Source organism: Salminus brasiliensis, chromosome 2 (assembly GCF_030463535.1).
Source record: "Salminus brasiliensis chromosome 2, fSalBra1.hap2, whole genome shotgun sequence".
Taxonomy (NCBI): domain Eukaryota; kingdom Metazoa; phylum Chordata; class Actinopteri; order Characiformes; family Bryconidae; genus Salminus; species Salminus brasiliensis.
In genome coordinates, this window is record NC_132879.1 from 57,615,632 (window position 1) to 57,630,464 (window position 14,833).

At 44.4% G+C, this 14,833-nt stretch overlaps 1 protein-coding gene across 2 annotated transcripts in view; it reads left to right on the top strand.

Annotated features, from left to right (window-relative positions):
* Nucleotides 1-14,238, top strand: part of cerk (ceramide kinase) — a 36,089-nt gene extending 21,851 nt beyond the window's left edge. For both annotated transcript variants that reach the window (XM_072673267.1, XM_072673268.1), the window contains exons 7-13: nt 1,182-1,256; nt 1,736-1,888; nt 2,005-2,110; nt 3,338-3,408; nt 5,108-5,313; nt 8,137-8,360; nt 10,895-14,238. In XM_072673267.1, the coding sequence (XP_072529368.1) occupies nt 1,182-1,256; nt 1,736-1,888; nt 2,005-2,110; nt 3,338-3,408; nt 5,108-5,313; nt 8,137-8,360; nt 10,895-10,985 (926 nt within the window). In that variant the 3' untranslated portion in view covers nt 10,986-14,238. The remainder of the gene's footprint in view (nt 1-1,181; nt 1,257-1,735; nt 1,889-2,004; nt 2,111-3,337; nt 3,409-5,107; nt 5,314-8,136; nt 8,361-10,894) is intronic.
* Nucleotides 14,239-14,833: the final 595 nt, after the last annotated feature.

Here is a 14,833-nt window from a genome sequence, read left to right on the forward strand (position 1 = left end):
CCTTTTTCTGTTTGCGTTATTAAATTAAAAAAAAATAGGTGCAGAAGATCCTGAGAAAATAGTTGCGGAGAACTTCAGATCATCAGACCTGTCGTTATTGATCGTGTGGATGGGTTTATCAGCAACAACTGTGGCCATGACTCAAATAAAATGAGATGCCTCTTATTCCTCTTTCTTTATTTAAAGGTGTGATAGCTGGGTGCAGAAATAACCGGCTGGGTGGGCTCTACAGATGGTGTGAGGCTTGTGTGCTCACCCCGAGCCTCACCGGGCTTTATATAGGCAATTTGAGGCAGAGGAATTTGATTACCAAGCAAGGCACAGCAGGGCGAGAGAGGGAGGAACTCATCTGAAATCTCATCTCTGGAAAAGGCAGAGGCTCACTGTGCTCTCTGAGTCAGCGCAAAAAAGGCCTGACCACGCTCCGAGACGAGCCCGTCCACTCCTAACGTCTGGGTGAAATTTGTTTTGATTGGAGGTTAGACTGACGCACTTTCTCAATGACGCGAGGGGGAGCGCGGGGGGGAGCGCGGGGGGAGTGCGAGGGGAGGTTTAGAAAATAGCCAAAACTTTATTCTCTAACCGGCTGTAAAATCCACCGTTTAACTTATTTCTGAGTAAGTTTGAGTTGTAAGCTGATATTAGTTAGATGTTTAATACTCTAGCCGATGTTTAACTAGATGTTTGCTGCTCCAGCTGACGGTTGGCTAGATGTTTGCTGCTCTAGCTGACGGTTGGCTAGATGTTTGCTGCTCCAGTCGATGGTTGGCTAGATGCTTCCTACTCTAGTCTATGGTTGGCTAGATGCTTCCTGCTCCAGTCGATGGTTGGCTAGATGCTTCCTGCTCCAGCCGACGGTTGGCTAGATGCTTCCTGCTCCAGTCGATGGTAGGCTAGATGTTTACTGCTCCAGCCGACGGTTGGCTAGATGTTTACTGCTCCAGCCGACGGTTGGCTAGATGTTTACTGCTCCAGACGACGGTTGGCTAGATGTTTACTGCTCCAGACGACGGTTGGCTAGATGTTTACTGCTCCAGACGACGGTTGGCTAGATGTTGGGTGACTGGGTGAAAAGGAGGGAGAGGATGAGGAAACTCAGATTTTATGCTGAGGGAGAAGTGTTCAGTGAGCTGCAGGTTTAAAGATGAAGCCCTGATCTGTGATCTCTGTCTCTGGAACAGGTTCGACTGACTGCATATGCTACGCTACGGTTGGCTCCAATGACCCAGTGACGTCGGCTCTGCACATCGTTGTGGGTGAGTACAGACCATCCCTTCCACATCCTATCAACCTGTTCCCTTGTTAACTACCCCGCATCTTCATCACTCTACCTGCTCTATTAATGGAACATTAGAGCATACTCTCAAACACCTGTCATGACTGCGTCTGAGCGAGTCGAGGCGTAGCCTGCAGAACCGGACTACGCCACATACCGTGCTTGTATACCCACACTTACGGTAGCTGTGGGGCGGGGATTCAGCGTCGCTGTCAGGCGAGGTGTCAGGCGAGGTGTCCCAAAACTTTTGTCATATTTTTGGAGTTAACTACTCTAGCCGATGGTGGATGTTTGGTTCAGAAGGAGTATAAAATAACCAGCCCTCAAGCCCTCAGCAGCCAGCATCAGTGTACTGGGTAGTAGCGTTAACTCATTAGTTCCTATACGGAAGTTTTACTACAAGGTTTTATCGTTGGTTCGAATCCCAGGACATGCTGTCAATTCTCTTCCCGTGCACAGGTGATTCCCAGCCGATGGACGTCTGCTCCGTCCACCACAACGACACCTTCCTCCGATACTCCGTCTCGCTTCTTGGTTACGGTTTCTACGGAGACATGTTGACTGACAGCGAGAGGAAGCGCTGGATGGGTCCTGCTCGCTACGATATCTCAGGTCAGTAAGACCTTCCCTATTCCAGCAGACTAGCGGAGGGAAGGGGGAGGAGCGTCGTCATACTTGGTTCTGTCCCTCGCTGTGGTTCTGAGTGCAGCTCTGATGTTTTGTGGCAGGTGTTAAAACATTTCTGTCACATCGCTGCTACGAGGGGACCATCTCCTTTCTCCCCGCTGATGGGAACGTCGGCACTCCCAGGGACAAGATTCAGTGTCGATCCGGGTGAGAACCACAGCCTCTGTCCTTGTTACCATGTTCATCAGCTCCAGCATGCAACCGTGTACTATTGGCTATTAGGAGTATTAAAACACATTGATCTGAGAGGTATGATTCAGCTGCATTGATTATAGAGTATCAGAACTGATTATTATTTTTATAATGATATAATAATGGTTATTATTATAATGAATTTTAATCATTATTATTTTATTATGTATTAATTTTTATTTCTTTATGTAATTAATAAAATTATTATTAAATCATGGTGCATTTGGATCAGGGGAATTGTATTACTAATTTATTTATTAGTCAATATATTATTATTATTATTATAGTGTTTTTTTTTTTCATTAGTGAGTAGTAAAAAGGGGAGTTTGGACAGGAGGCAATTGTATAATTATATATTTCTTTATTTTTCATTAGTAAATGATAGTATTATGACATAATGGTGAATTTGGATCAGGAGAATTTTATTTATTTATTTATAATTAGTGAATAATAGTATTAAGACATCATGGTGAATTTGGATTAGGGCTTTTATCATCATTATTATTATTATTATATTTTATTTATAATTCGTAAATACTAGTATTATTTAATGGTGAATTTGGATCAGGGCTTTTATTATTATTATTATTATTATATTTTATTTATAATTAGTAAATAATAGTATTATTTAATGGTGAATTTGGATTAGTGCTTTTATTATTATTATATTTTATTTATAATTAGTAAATAATAGTATTATTTAATGGTGAATTTGTATTAGGGCTTTTTTTTTATTATTATTATTATTATTATTATTATATTTTATTTATAATTAGTAAATAATGGTATTATTTAATGGCGAATTTGGATCAGGGTTTTTATTTATTACAATATAATGGTATTATTTAATCATGGTGAGTTTGAACAGGAGGAAATGGTATAATTAGTATTTTATTTTATTATTAATGAATAATAGTATAATTTAATCATGGTGAATTTGGACCAGGGGTCATTTATTATGTATTTATTTTAAGTAAGTGAATTATAGTATTATTTAATAATGGTAAAATTGGAGTGGGGGAGTTTTATGATGTGTTTTGTGTGATTGAATGTCCTCATTGTGAGGCTCATGCTCTATCCCTCTACTATTTTATAAGCATTATATTCTCTTTACAGATGTGTGCAGTGTCCCCATTGCCGTCCCTGATGCCAGATCTAATTGATACTGCATTCTGTTTTCAGGTGTAATATCTGCCAGCTGCCCTCGTTGGATGAGCAGACCTACAAAGACGAGGACAGCATCTCTGACCCTGGTGAGGAAAGCCGCTGCACACACACACTCTGTGCCCTGAAGCCTGAAACAGGGTTCTGACCAAAACCTCAAAGTTCGGTCTGTTTCTTCCTTACTCCAGATGTAGTGCCATTAGCCCAGACAGTGCGACAGATGAAGGATATAAGGAAATAAATAAACAAATTCAACAAGTTTAGACACATTTTTAGCTAGAAGACCTGCTCTTGCTTCTTTCAGATCTTTTCTTTGGGAGGGTTTCTTTAAATAGTTATAAAATATTATAATTATAATAATATATCCAGCTTATTCAATTTATTTAGCACTGTATTATTTGTAGTTATTTATTTTTAATTAATTAATTAATTTTATATTTAAAAATTTTTATTTTTTATTTTTTATTTTTTACTTTTTTATTATTATTATTATTTTTTTTTTTAATAGATGCTTAACTTCACTGCTGCTTAACACAATACAGGCTGTCCTGACTGCCTCAGGGGGGCACTATACCACACTAGCTTGAATAAATCCAAAGAAACAAGGGGTCATTGCGTCATTGACCATGGCCTCCGAACCAACTGTAGGCTTCCATTACTTGCTAGCTACAGTATGCTTGTTGCTCCAGTGTGAAACACTGGCCCTGGCCCGTATCCTACATTTGAGGTAAGAGGTAAAGCTCTGTGATTTTGATTTTCGGCCAAACCTTCGTTTTAACATGGGCCTGTTTTCCACCTGCAGTGGACGACTAGGCATGTTCTCCAGACATGATGCACAAGCGCCCTCCATCTGTCCCTTCTCCTGCTGCACTGTTTGTTCAAACCAGGCCGTATAGTTCAGCCCGACCCTGCTCTGAGCGCTGGTGTATACCGTGTACGCATTCACACGCTTCGCGCAGCGCACTTAACTCCGGCTCTCGGCGCCGAGCAGCAGGCACCTCCTTTCCACGCTGACCCGTCTGTTTACGGTGACTCACTGATAAGTGCTGTTTACAGAGACCTTCAGGTCCCTAATTGGCGTTTAGATGTGATAATTTCCTGGGCATTTTCTCAAGCCCGGTCAGGCTGGGTGGCGGACGCAATAGAAAGGAAGGAGGGTGGTGTGAGTGTGTGTGTGTCAATGTTGGAAGAGTTAATTAGTGATCTAGTATCAGAGCCATACATGGCAACCTCTTTCCATTTTACTGTCGTCTCGCTCATATTTTTAGAATGGAGCTCGGCGGCTGCGGCGACTGCTTTGGCACAGGGGAGAGGTGCTGATTCTGTGCTAATGAGCTTCCTGAGAAGGGAAATATGCCATTTGAAAGGCTGCAAATAAACACAAGCCAAAGGTCTCTTTTGTCATTTTGTATATTTAAGTGTCTACGCAGTGATTTCCAATTAAAACGTATTGGCTTTTGCCGTCTCCAGAGACGTGCTAACGTTGGCAAATCTCTCCTGTGTTTATGACTCAGAACAATGGGAGACCTAATTACGCATTTTATGACTGCAGATCAACACAGCGGTCTTTTTCAATGGTGTTCATTAAAAAGATATTTCTTGCTTGGTCACATACGACGTACGCGTCCAACTTAATGTGTGAGATGCATCACGGAGAGAGAGGCGTTAATGCTTCGGGTCCGCGGGGCCAGCCTGAAATGGTCCGTGACGCTTCGGGCTTAATAAAAAGACAAGAGAGTAGTGGTCAGGCTTGGTTGCGATGGTGAGAAACTGTGTTCTGCATTACAGAGACAAAAGACGTGTGGCAGGTCATCCGGGGGAAGTTCCTGGCCATCAACGCTGCATGCATGAGCTGTGCTTGTCCACGCAGCCCCAAAGGCCTGTCGCCCTCCGCCCACCTGGCTGACGGCACGGCTGACCTCATCCTGGTGCGCAAGTGCTCACGCATCGACTTCCTCCGCCACCTGCTGCGCCACACCAACAAAGACGACCAGGTACGTATCTTGAGATGGTGGGTTGAATTCAGCCTTTTAGGCCAGTTATCACACACCCATTCACAATATAGTGTCCATATATTGTACAAATGTTTTTGGACACTTGGAAGGTCCCATATAACATGCCCATATGGGGCCTGTATGAGCAGCCCAACTGGAAACCAGTCAGCACTGGGGCAGATCTGCATTATACGCTGCACGTGGTTCCTAGATGGGACCTTTGTGAGATTAGGGTGGGCTGTAAACTGTTGGGAAGCTCAGTAACAACACCTGTACAAACCCACTCGAACCTAGAACCCACTTCGCCCATGTGAGCTCCACATGTACATGCTGTCTGGGGTTTCGCTGTCAAATCTCCAAAGACAGTCTCCTTCATCTCCTCCTCATTTATTCATTCTGGAACGTCAAACAGCTGGAGTTCCTCAATACAGCATTGCCTTTTGTTTTGCACGGTATATCACCCCCACCGTAAACCCAGGAAATGTCTCTCACGGCCCAAAATCAGTTGAGGTTCAGTAAGCCTCAGATATGAGCAGATGAATGTTCTGGGTTTTTTCATTAGATTTATAAGCCATAAAACCAACACAGCAGAAATATTAGATTTATCTTGGGGGTAATGGAGGGAAACTGTCCTCCCCTGCCCTGTGTGAGGAGTCTAGAGGCTAGTCCTGCTTTCCTGTTCATCAGTGGGGTCTCTCTCTTTCTCCTGGGTGTTGTGCATCATGACTCACTCGCTTTACCCAGAGAAAGAGAGAAACCTGATCTCAGTAGCTGGATACAGCTAGTTGTTGGCCAAGTTCATACCAGTTCATGGTGGTGGCATTCATTCCCACGCTCCTCAAAGCTCCCATCTGCATTAGGGAGAAGCTCCCAGCCTCCGTAGGCTCTGAGGTACGAACGGCTCACTGCCTTTATCCTTTTAGTTCAGTTTGTTGAGCTACAGGCTAATCACCGGGGCTAATCATTACAGTGCCTAATCAAATCTGGGCGTGTGAGTGCCGCTTGATATGGAAGATTGTATCCCTCAGAGTCTGGAAAGTGATGCAGTCAGTCTTACTGGCCCTGCTTTATTTGATGGACGTCATTGTTGGGACGGTTTGGCTCAGGTGGGTCTGGCAGTGTGATCACTGTGTCACTTCAAACAAACTGAGATCAGAGCAGGAAAGGGTGAAAGACAAGCAAAAATGCATCCATAACAGGTCTTCTCTTAACCTCCAATCATAGAAATCTGAAAACTCTGAAAAATCTGATGTCCTGTCGTTTAAAGCTCCATGAAAGTCATTGAACCCTTTTGAAGTACCAGGCTTTCTTTGTATTCGTTTCTGATAAAATGTGGTCTATTATGTGGATTAATCTAAATGTGGATTATTAAAGTCACAATTACAGACAATTTCAATCTAACCAAACCCAAAACCTAAGGACCCGCACCATTGTACCACTCATGTCCTTAATTGAGGGAGTTGAGTACACGTCCAAAGTGCAGGCTAGAAAAAGTAAGTGAACTTCTATGTAAATAACTTCTCAGAGCTAAATGGCAAAGGAAGCAAAACTTTGATACAAAAACACTTGCATAGCATGTCTTCTTTTAACCTTTAATTATAAAAGTGTGGAAACACCTTAATTTCAGGGTGTTTTGGTCATTTTGTCCATACACATCTAGCTCCATTATAGTTGATTAGTTGAAAAGTTGAAAAGATGATACTGTTGTATCAATATCAATTGATTACTAATATAATGTGGTCTGATCAATATCAAAACCACAATTATAAACGAACACAATCTAATAACTGTCCAAGCTAATATCACACACCATTGTACCGCTCATTGATTGACACCTTAATTGAGGGAGTTGAGTACACATCCAAAGTGCAGGCTAGAAAAAGTAAGTGAACCTCTATGTAAATAACTTCTCGGAGCTAAATGGCAAAGGAAGCAAAACTGAGGAGTAATCAGATTTTGATGCAAAAACACTTGCATAGCATGTCTTCGTTTAACCTTTTCAATTATCAAAGTGTGGAAACACCTTTATTTCAGTGTGTTCTGACAGTTTTTGTCCATACACATCTAGCTCCATTAAATAAAAGTCGAATGATTTTTTTTGTATCAATATCAATTGATTACTAATAAAATGTGGTCTGATCAATATCAAAGCCATAATTATAGACAAACATGGTCTAATAATACTGTCCAAGCTAATATCACACACCATTGTACCGCTCATGTCTTTTAAATGAGGGAATTGAGTACATGTCCAAAGTGCAGGCTAGAAAAAGTAAGTAAATGACTCTGCACTTAAGGAGATAACACCTGTAAGTGTGACCTGCTGTAACTCCAAGAGCATGAGCAAGGAAGGTTAAAAGTAGTCAGCAAAAAGTGCAGGCTAGAAAAAGTAAGTGAACCTCAATTTAAGAGCTGATTGGCAAAAGCTGTTTGAAATAAGGAGATGAGGCTGGAGGTGGGACCTGCTGTGGAGTCCTCACTGCTATCCCAGCAGGCCTGAGCTTAAGCGAGAGGGTTAAGAGGCTCTTCAAGAAAGCTACTACAAGACTGATGATTTAGGTCCCTTTTAATTTTAAGTTTTAATTTCTAGTTAGAGACAATTGTGAAAATTCACGTTTTTGGGTCACATGGTGTCAGAATTCACTTAAGCAAGTCTGTTAACAAGCTTCCAAAGCTCACTGCTCGTAGACCCAGTAATGATCAACTACCTTTGGGTTAAAGGGGAAGACTAGGTTACTTCTGTATGAAGAGCCGTCACAGGGCAGAGGGGTGGTGCCAAATCACTGATGTACCCTGATGACATTGTGTGTGTGTGTGTTGCAGTTTGACCACCCCTTTGTGGAGGTGTATCGGGTGCGACAGTTCCGCTTCACGCCCCGGTACCAGGAGGCCGACTCTGAGCTGGAGCTGAGGGAGGTGGGGGCCAGCAGCAGTAAACACTTCTTCACACAGATATGCAGGGAGCACCCAGCGTGTGGTTGCACCCCAACACAGAGCAGCTGGAACTGCGATGGGGAAATCCTACCACACGCAGCCATTCAAGTCAGGTAACCAACTCACCGACACCGACCGGCACTGATCTGCCATAATATTAGCACCACTGACAGGTGAAGAGAAAATGGGTAATATCTTCATCTGCAGTGTAATATTGAGTAGGGCTCTGACCATTCAAGGTCTGGACTCCACAAGACCTCTGAAGGCACCCTGCTGTCCTGTAAGTTGTGAGGTGGGGCCTTGGGTGCCCGTGACTGAGTGGTCACTGTTCACTCGCTGCCTAATATGTAGCTCCGGACCCTTGACAGACAGCACTGTAGATGAGTATACATGAACTACTAGGTAGATATCCAGGTATATTTAGTCCTCATTACTGCATTTTATAACTATTATAAAAATCACTCACATTTACCATAGCTGCAGAAATGTACATATTGCACAGGGGTTGTGGGTTCGAACCCCGACCATGCCATTTTACCATCAGCAGGCAGTGTCTGAGAGAGTACAATTGGCCACACTCTCTCCCCACACCACTCTTAAGCGATGTTGGCTGGCACAGACATCTGTGAGCTGGTGTGGTGGAGCTGCAGACCCGGCACTTTCCTCGGGAGTGTGTCGGCTGCCCGGTCGGTGATGCTACATCAGCAGCTGGTAGAAAAGAGGCAGTGGCTAATGCAGGGGTGAAGTCCTTACCCCTCACTCTTTCTCCCAGTTTGGTACTGCCAGACTAATTTAAATATATAAAAAGGACGTACAGTATTTCTTTATTTTTTTTGTATATCAGTGTCCTGTCCATAATTACATACAAATCTTCACTGTCGCGCAAAAAATCTTAAAATTGTTTAAAACCTAAAACAGGGGGCAGAAAAAACCTTCTGCATTTCTATTGGTCAATTCATCATTAAATATAATGTAAAGAACCACTGCCAGATTCACATTTATGGGGGAAAAAAGGGAAAAATGTAAAAAATAAAAAAATGGAGATACAAGATTTTTGTTTGACTGTGACCATATTATCTGTAAAATTCCAGAACTTCAAAAAGCAAGACATGATTTAAAAAGTGTGATTAATTATTTATTATTTTTAATCTGCCTCATACATATTTCACAGATTGTTCTCCCAGTTGAAGTGTTTTGTATTTTTCTGCAGTGATTTTTAATATTTTTAATTTTCAATTTTTTTTCCTCCTTCTGATTTTTTTTATTTTAATGTAACAATAAATACCAATTACCTGAGCGAGCGCGTGGCTGTAGCTCGTTAAGTAACTCTCTCTCTAAGCTGAGCTCACCACTTTCACCAGAATATTAAAAAGGGGATTGTCTGCTGAGAGATAGCACGCTTGGCCGCAGCAGTGTGGAAAATCCCTTCCTGTTCGAGGAGCCAAGGAGGAGCAGTGTCCTCCCTTATCGCGGGGAGATCTTTATGTAGCACGGCGGCTCTCCTGAACGCATCGTTTATTTCACACTCCATTCTTCCCAGTGTCAATGATGCATAGCTGCCTAATGTCCTCTAATTTAATGGCCTTTCCTCTGTTAAAAGCTTACTCCCTTTTAATTAAAATAGAAGTCCATTCATTTACTGCATTTTCCTCCCCAGTAGCTGCTCTTGCAGCGAGTCAGCAAATGAAGCGTAGAGACGGAGGCTGAGGCTGAGGCTGATGCACACGCTGAGGCTGATGCACACGCTGATGCTGAGGCTGAGGCTGATGCACACGCTGATGCTGAGACTGAGATTGAGGCTGATGCTGAGGCTGAGGCTGATGCACACACTGAGGCTGATGCACACACTGAGGCTGATGCTGAGGCTGATGCTGAGGCTGAGGCTGAGGCTGATGCACACACTGAGGCTGATGCTGAGGCTGATGCACACACTGAGGCTGATGCTGAGGCTGATGCACACACTGAGGCTGATGCTGAGGCTGAGGCTGATGCACACGCTGAGGCTGATGCTGAGGCTGAGGCTGATGCACACGCTGAGGCTGAGGCTGATGCACACGCTGAGGCTGATGCACACACTGAGGCTGATGCTGAGGCTGAGGCTGATGCACACACTGAGGCTGATGCACACGCTGATGCTGATGCTGATGCACACGCTGAGGCTGATGCACACACTGAGGCTGAGGCTGATGCACACACTGAGGCTGATGCTGAGGCTGATGCACACACTGAGGCTGAGGCTGATGCACACACTGAGGCTGATGCTGAGGCTGATGCACACGCTAATGCTGATGCACACACTGAGGCTGATGCTGAGGCTGATGCACACACTGAGGCTGATGCTGAGACTGATACTGAGGCTGATGCTGGTGCACACGCTGATGCTAAAAAGATAGCCAGTAGAGAGGGAGGGGTGGCCGGAATAAGTCGCACCTGAGCACTAGATGCACCTCCTTCAGTGGAGAAGGGGAAATTAGGGTCTCCTAGAAGAAGTGGCAGGGACTGAGACGAGGTCTACTCAGAGCCGTGTCTGGCATTCGATTCAGCTTAATCTGTTCATTTATTCACTTAATCAGTGTTTAAATGAAATGCTCTGTTGCTGAGTGCTCGGCTTGACTGACAGTCCTGTTCTCTCTCTCTCTTTCTCCAGAGTGCACTGCCAGTTGATCAAGCTGTTTGCGAGAGGAATCGAAGAGCAGTCCGTCTTTGAGGACCCTTCTTACGCTCTCTGTGCGATATAGATCTGCCTGTCAAAATCACTGGAAGAGAAAAACCCGCTCTCACTGGACCGTGGAGACGCCCAACCCTTTGAAAAGAGGTCGGGTCTGGGTTGGAGTTAACAAGATGCTGTTCCATATGCTGTCGGGTCCATTTGTAGTGTGTGTAGGACTGGAGGGAACCTCTTTAGGTCTTGATCTGCACCACAGTGGAGTTGCTAGCAGCTCAGGCCGTTATCGTAGAGCTCTTGATTTACTGTGTCTGATTGCTGTGCATTTCACTTTCACTCGTACACCGTACACGATTTCACCTACAGCCTTGAAAATAAAGGTGCTTCCAGAGTGATTCTATGGTGGAACCACTAGGGTTCCTTGAGGGTTCCTCAATTGAACTGCGGATGCTGATGCTGATAGGCAGTAGACAGGTGGCCGGAATGAGACGCACCTGAGGGCTACGGTCTTGACAATGAAGGTGCTTCCAGAGTGATTCCATAGTAGAACCAATATGGTTCCTTAAGGAAGTATGGACCTCCTTTACCAACCATTCGCAGGAAGAAGAAATTTCTTCTTAAAACCCACCTAAAACTCTTTCATGCAGTTTTCAGTTTTAAGATTTGGATTTGGTGTGTATATACAGGATTTGTCCAGTTTAGGAAGACTGTGGGATCCATCACTATAAAAAAAAAGGTTCTGATGAGACCCATTGTCTGTATTCGAGAACCTTCAAATTGCTAACTAGGCTAATGTAAAGGTTCTTCACACCTCAAATATATGTTTAAGGAACCAAACGTGGCTCTGCTATGGCCTCACTCAAAGTGCTCTGAGGATCGCTAGACGCTGGAATCCGGGGTCATGCTGCCTGCCATCAGCAGCCGGAATCAGAGAGAGCACAACTGGCCTTGCTCTCTCAGGGGTGGGTTGATGGCACTTCCGCCACTCCTAGCGTGATGTCAGCACCGGCGCCTGTTAGCTGTTCGCATCGGGGAGTTGGGGAGGAGCCGTGCTTTCCTCCGAGCGATGCTGCATCAGCAGCAGCTGGAAAAGAGGCGGTGGCTGGGTTTTGACCTGAATGGGGATCGGGTAATTGGCCTTCCAAATCGGGTTGAAAAATGCGCTAAAATCAGAAATGAAGAATTAAATAGGAAGCATTTACTGCACCTTTATTTTGAAGAGCGTAGGCATCAGTATTGCTGTTCTGTGGTCTTCTTAAGAGGGTTCTTAAGGGATTTCTTATTTATGAGGGTGACCAAGTTGCTAGTCATTGTTCCTGCTGCATCCAGCAGCGCTCAGCAGTCTCTCTCTTGAGTCAAGCTGGTCTTGATGTCTTTGACCGTAGCATTAGTTCTATTCCAGCGTTTGAAAATGCAGCTCTTTACAGTTTTTATTCGACTTTGTTAGAAGTGCAGGACTCAAGGTTACCCCAGTCATACAGTTCTACTATATTACCGCAGTATATTTAGATACTTACATTATTATCTGCTGAAGTTTGTGTTTGTTTTTATTTTTTATTGCTGTTAATATGTTAGCATGAAGTGAGTAGCAATCCAATCCAACACTGGGACACAATGTAGCCTATAACTATTCCTTATGTCCTAAAGCATCATGTCCTGGACATTCCTCTCCACCATGAGTTCTATCATGCTTTGGGAACTGTGGCGAACTTCATTCTGAAGATCAGGTAGCACCAGGAGATGTTTGAGATGTTTTTAGCTTTGTTAGCGTGCAGAGCGTTCATTAATAAAAGTCCAGTATGTTGGGGCATGACACTGCAGAACCCCCCCACCCCCCTCCCGAGTCTCTGTAGTAGATAATCTACTATGCCTCCGTCTCCTTCAGCCTCTTAGGACCGCTGTCCTTTATTGCTTTTGTACCTTGAATGTTTTATTTCTCTCTGTTGTATTTCTGTAATGACTGGGGGGTGCTTCTTGTTTCCAGGGCTTCTGCTGGAGGTTTTATGTGTGTAATCTAAGCTTGTGTTGTTGGTTCAGCGTCAGGGGACTTTGAGCAGTCTGTGATTTAGTGAAATTGCCTCTTGTCCGTAGCACATCTGCTGGCGTTTGTGGATTTTCGCGAAGCCGAGGTGGAGTGGCAATCGAGTTCATAGACACGGACTGGAGGTGCACTTTCGCTGTCCTAATCCCACACGTAGGTCTGGTAAATCATTATCCCGGAGTCTACGCCTCATGCAGTTGAAGTGAAAAGGAGCTGGTGTAGTGGTCACTAATGTGGGCAGTCAGTCATGGGCTGCAAATCTTGTGGGCTTGTGTGTGTGTGCATAGAATTGCCCTCATCCCCGCCATCTGACAGCTGCTGTGTTTGGCAGCCTGGTTCAGGGCCAATCAGACACTTACATGCCCATATGCATCAACCGCTGTGACAACAAACCTCCAGCTCCAGCACGCAGAGCCCTCAGCCGACTCCATCTGAACCAGGGCGTAATTCAAAATCCTCTTCAGCCCCTCGTAAATATCACTGCCAGGCCTGCTCTTCAGCTCCCAGCACAGCGGCGGCAGTGGCTGCTGCTGCTGCTGCCACCGTTGCTGCTAACTTACGGCCCAGGCCGGGTGATTGACAAGGCCGCTCGCTGTCCAGCACTGCGAAAAGTCTTGGGCTATCAGGGATGATGATAATGACGTTTTTGAAAACCTCATATCTCAAAAATGCCAAGAAGGAAAACTGCATGTAACCTGTACATGGGCCTACACTTCTACAGGTCTTCGCCCTCATAATTGACAGCAGTTTTATAGGCCCTACAATAGAACCCTGTGGGACTTCCTGAGATATGCTAAATAATTCAGAGGAGGTTATGCAGTAATCACAGCATTAATAACAATACATTATTAAATTAGAGTTAATAAGGTTACCAGGACCGTGACCTCGCTCTCTTTTAGTGGTGGGTTGATGGCACAACCTCCCCACGTCACTCCTAGTGTGTCTGTTAGCTGATATTTGGACGATAATTCAACAAGCACTTTAAAAATCCTGGTTGGCCCAAGACTTTTTTGCACAGCACTGGATGATGTGGTACCGCAGCAGCTGCCGAGTGCAGTCACCACCCCAGTAGTGATTATTGTAAGCACCACCACCACCACCACCAACCTTCCCTCAGATATGCTGCTTGTTAGTGAAGCCACAGCCTTGACTGAAAACGGCTCAGGAAAGCGATCATCTTGCAGGCTTCGAGATGACCTGAACTGATGAATGACCCGATGATGAGTGTTGAGAGAAAGAGAGAGGAAAAAAAAGAATAAAATCCTTAATAAAGTTCATGAAACCAGTTTTCAGTGTGCTGTATGTGATTATTTATTTATTTATTTATTTTTCTTCAGAGCAGTCTTACCGGTCGGTCTTACCTAATGACCAGTGTCTCCTAGGGATGTTGCAAGATTGATGGCTGCAGAGAGAGGTCAGGCTTCTCTGAGAGGAACATTCTGAAGATTTTTTAAGTTTATAAGTCTTTCTTACAGTTTCAGGATTGATTGATTACGGCTTCCGTGTGTGTTCAAGGCCCTTCATCTAAAAGGAGCAGCAGTGAGCAGCTTGTCTGTTGGTTGGCATTTAAGCCCAAGTTGGTCCAGAGCACCAGCACACTTCTGCTCTACTCCAGACTCCAGCCCTGGAAAACAAACTGGACTGGTCAGTAGAGGAACGTCTTGATAGTCTGGTAAGAAAATCAGTCGGCTAAATAAACCGAGGCATCCGTGAGGTCGGACTTTTGCTTTTTCAGGATTCAGTGGTGACCGGCTGACTGCTCGAGCTTGGCCTTCAGTTCGTCCTGTAAAAGTAAACGAGAGGTGGAGCTACACTGCTAGCGGGTCTGGGGGGTTTCTAATGCTAAACAAACCCCTTCAGTTTATGCAGACACTTGAAGC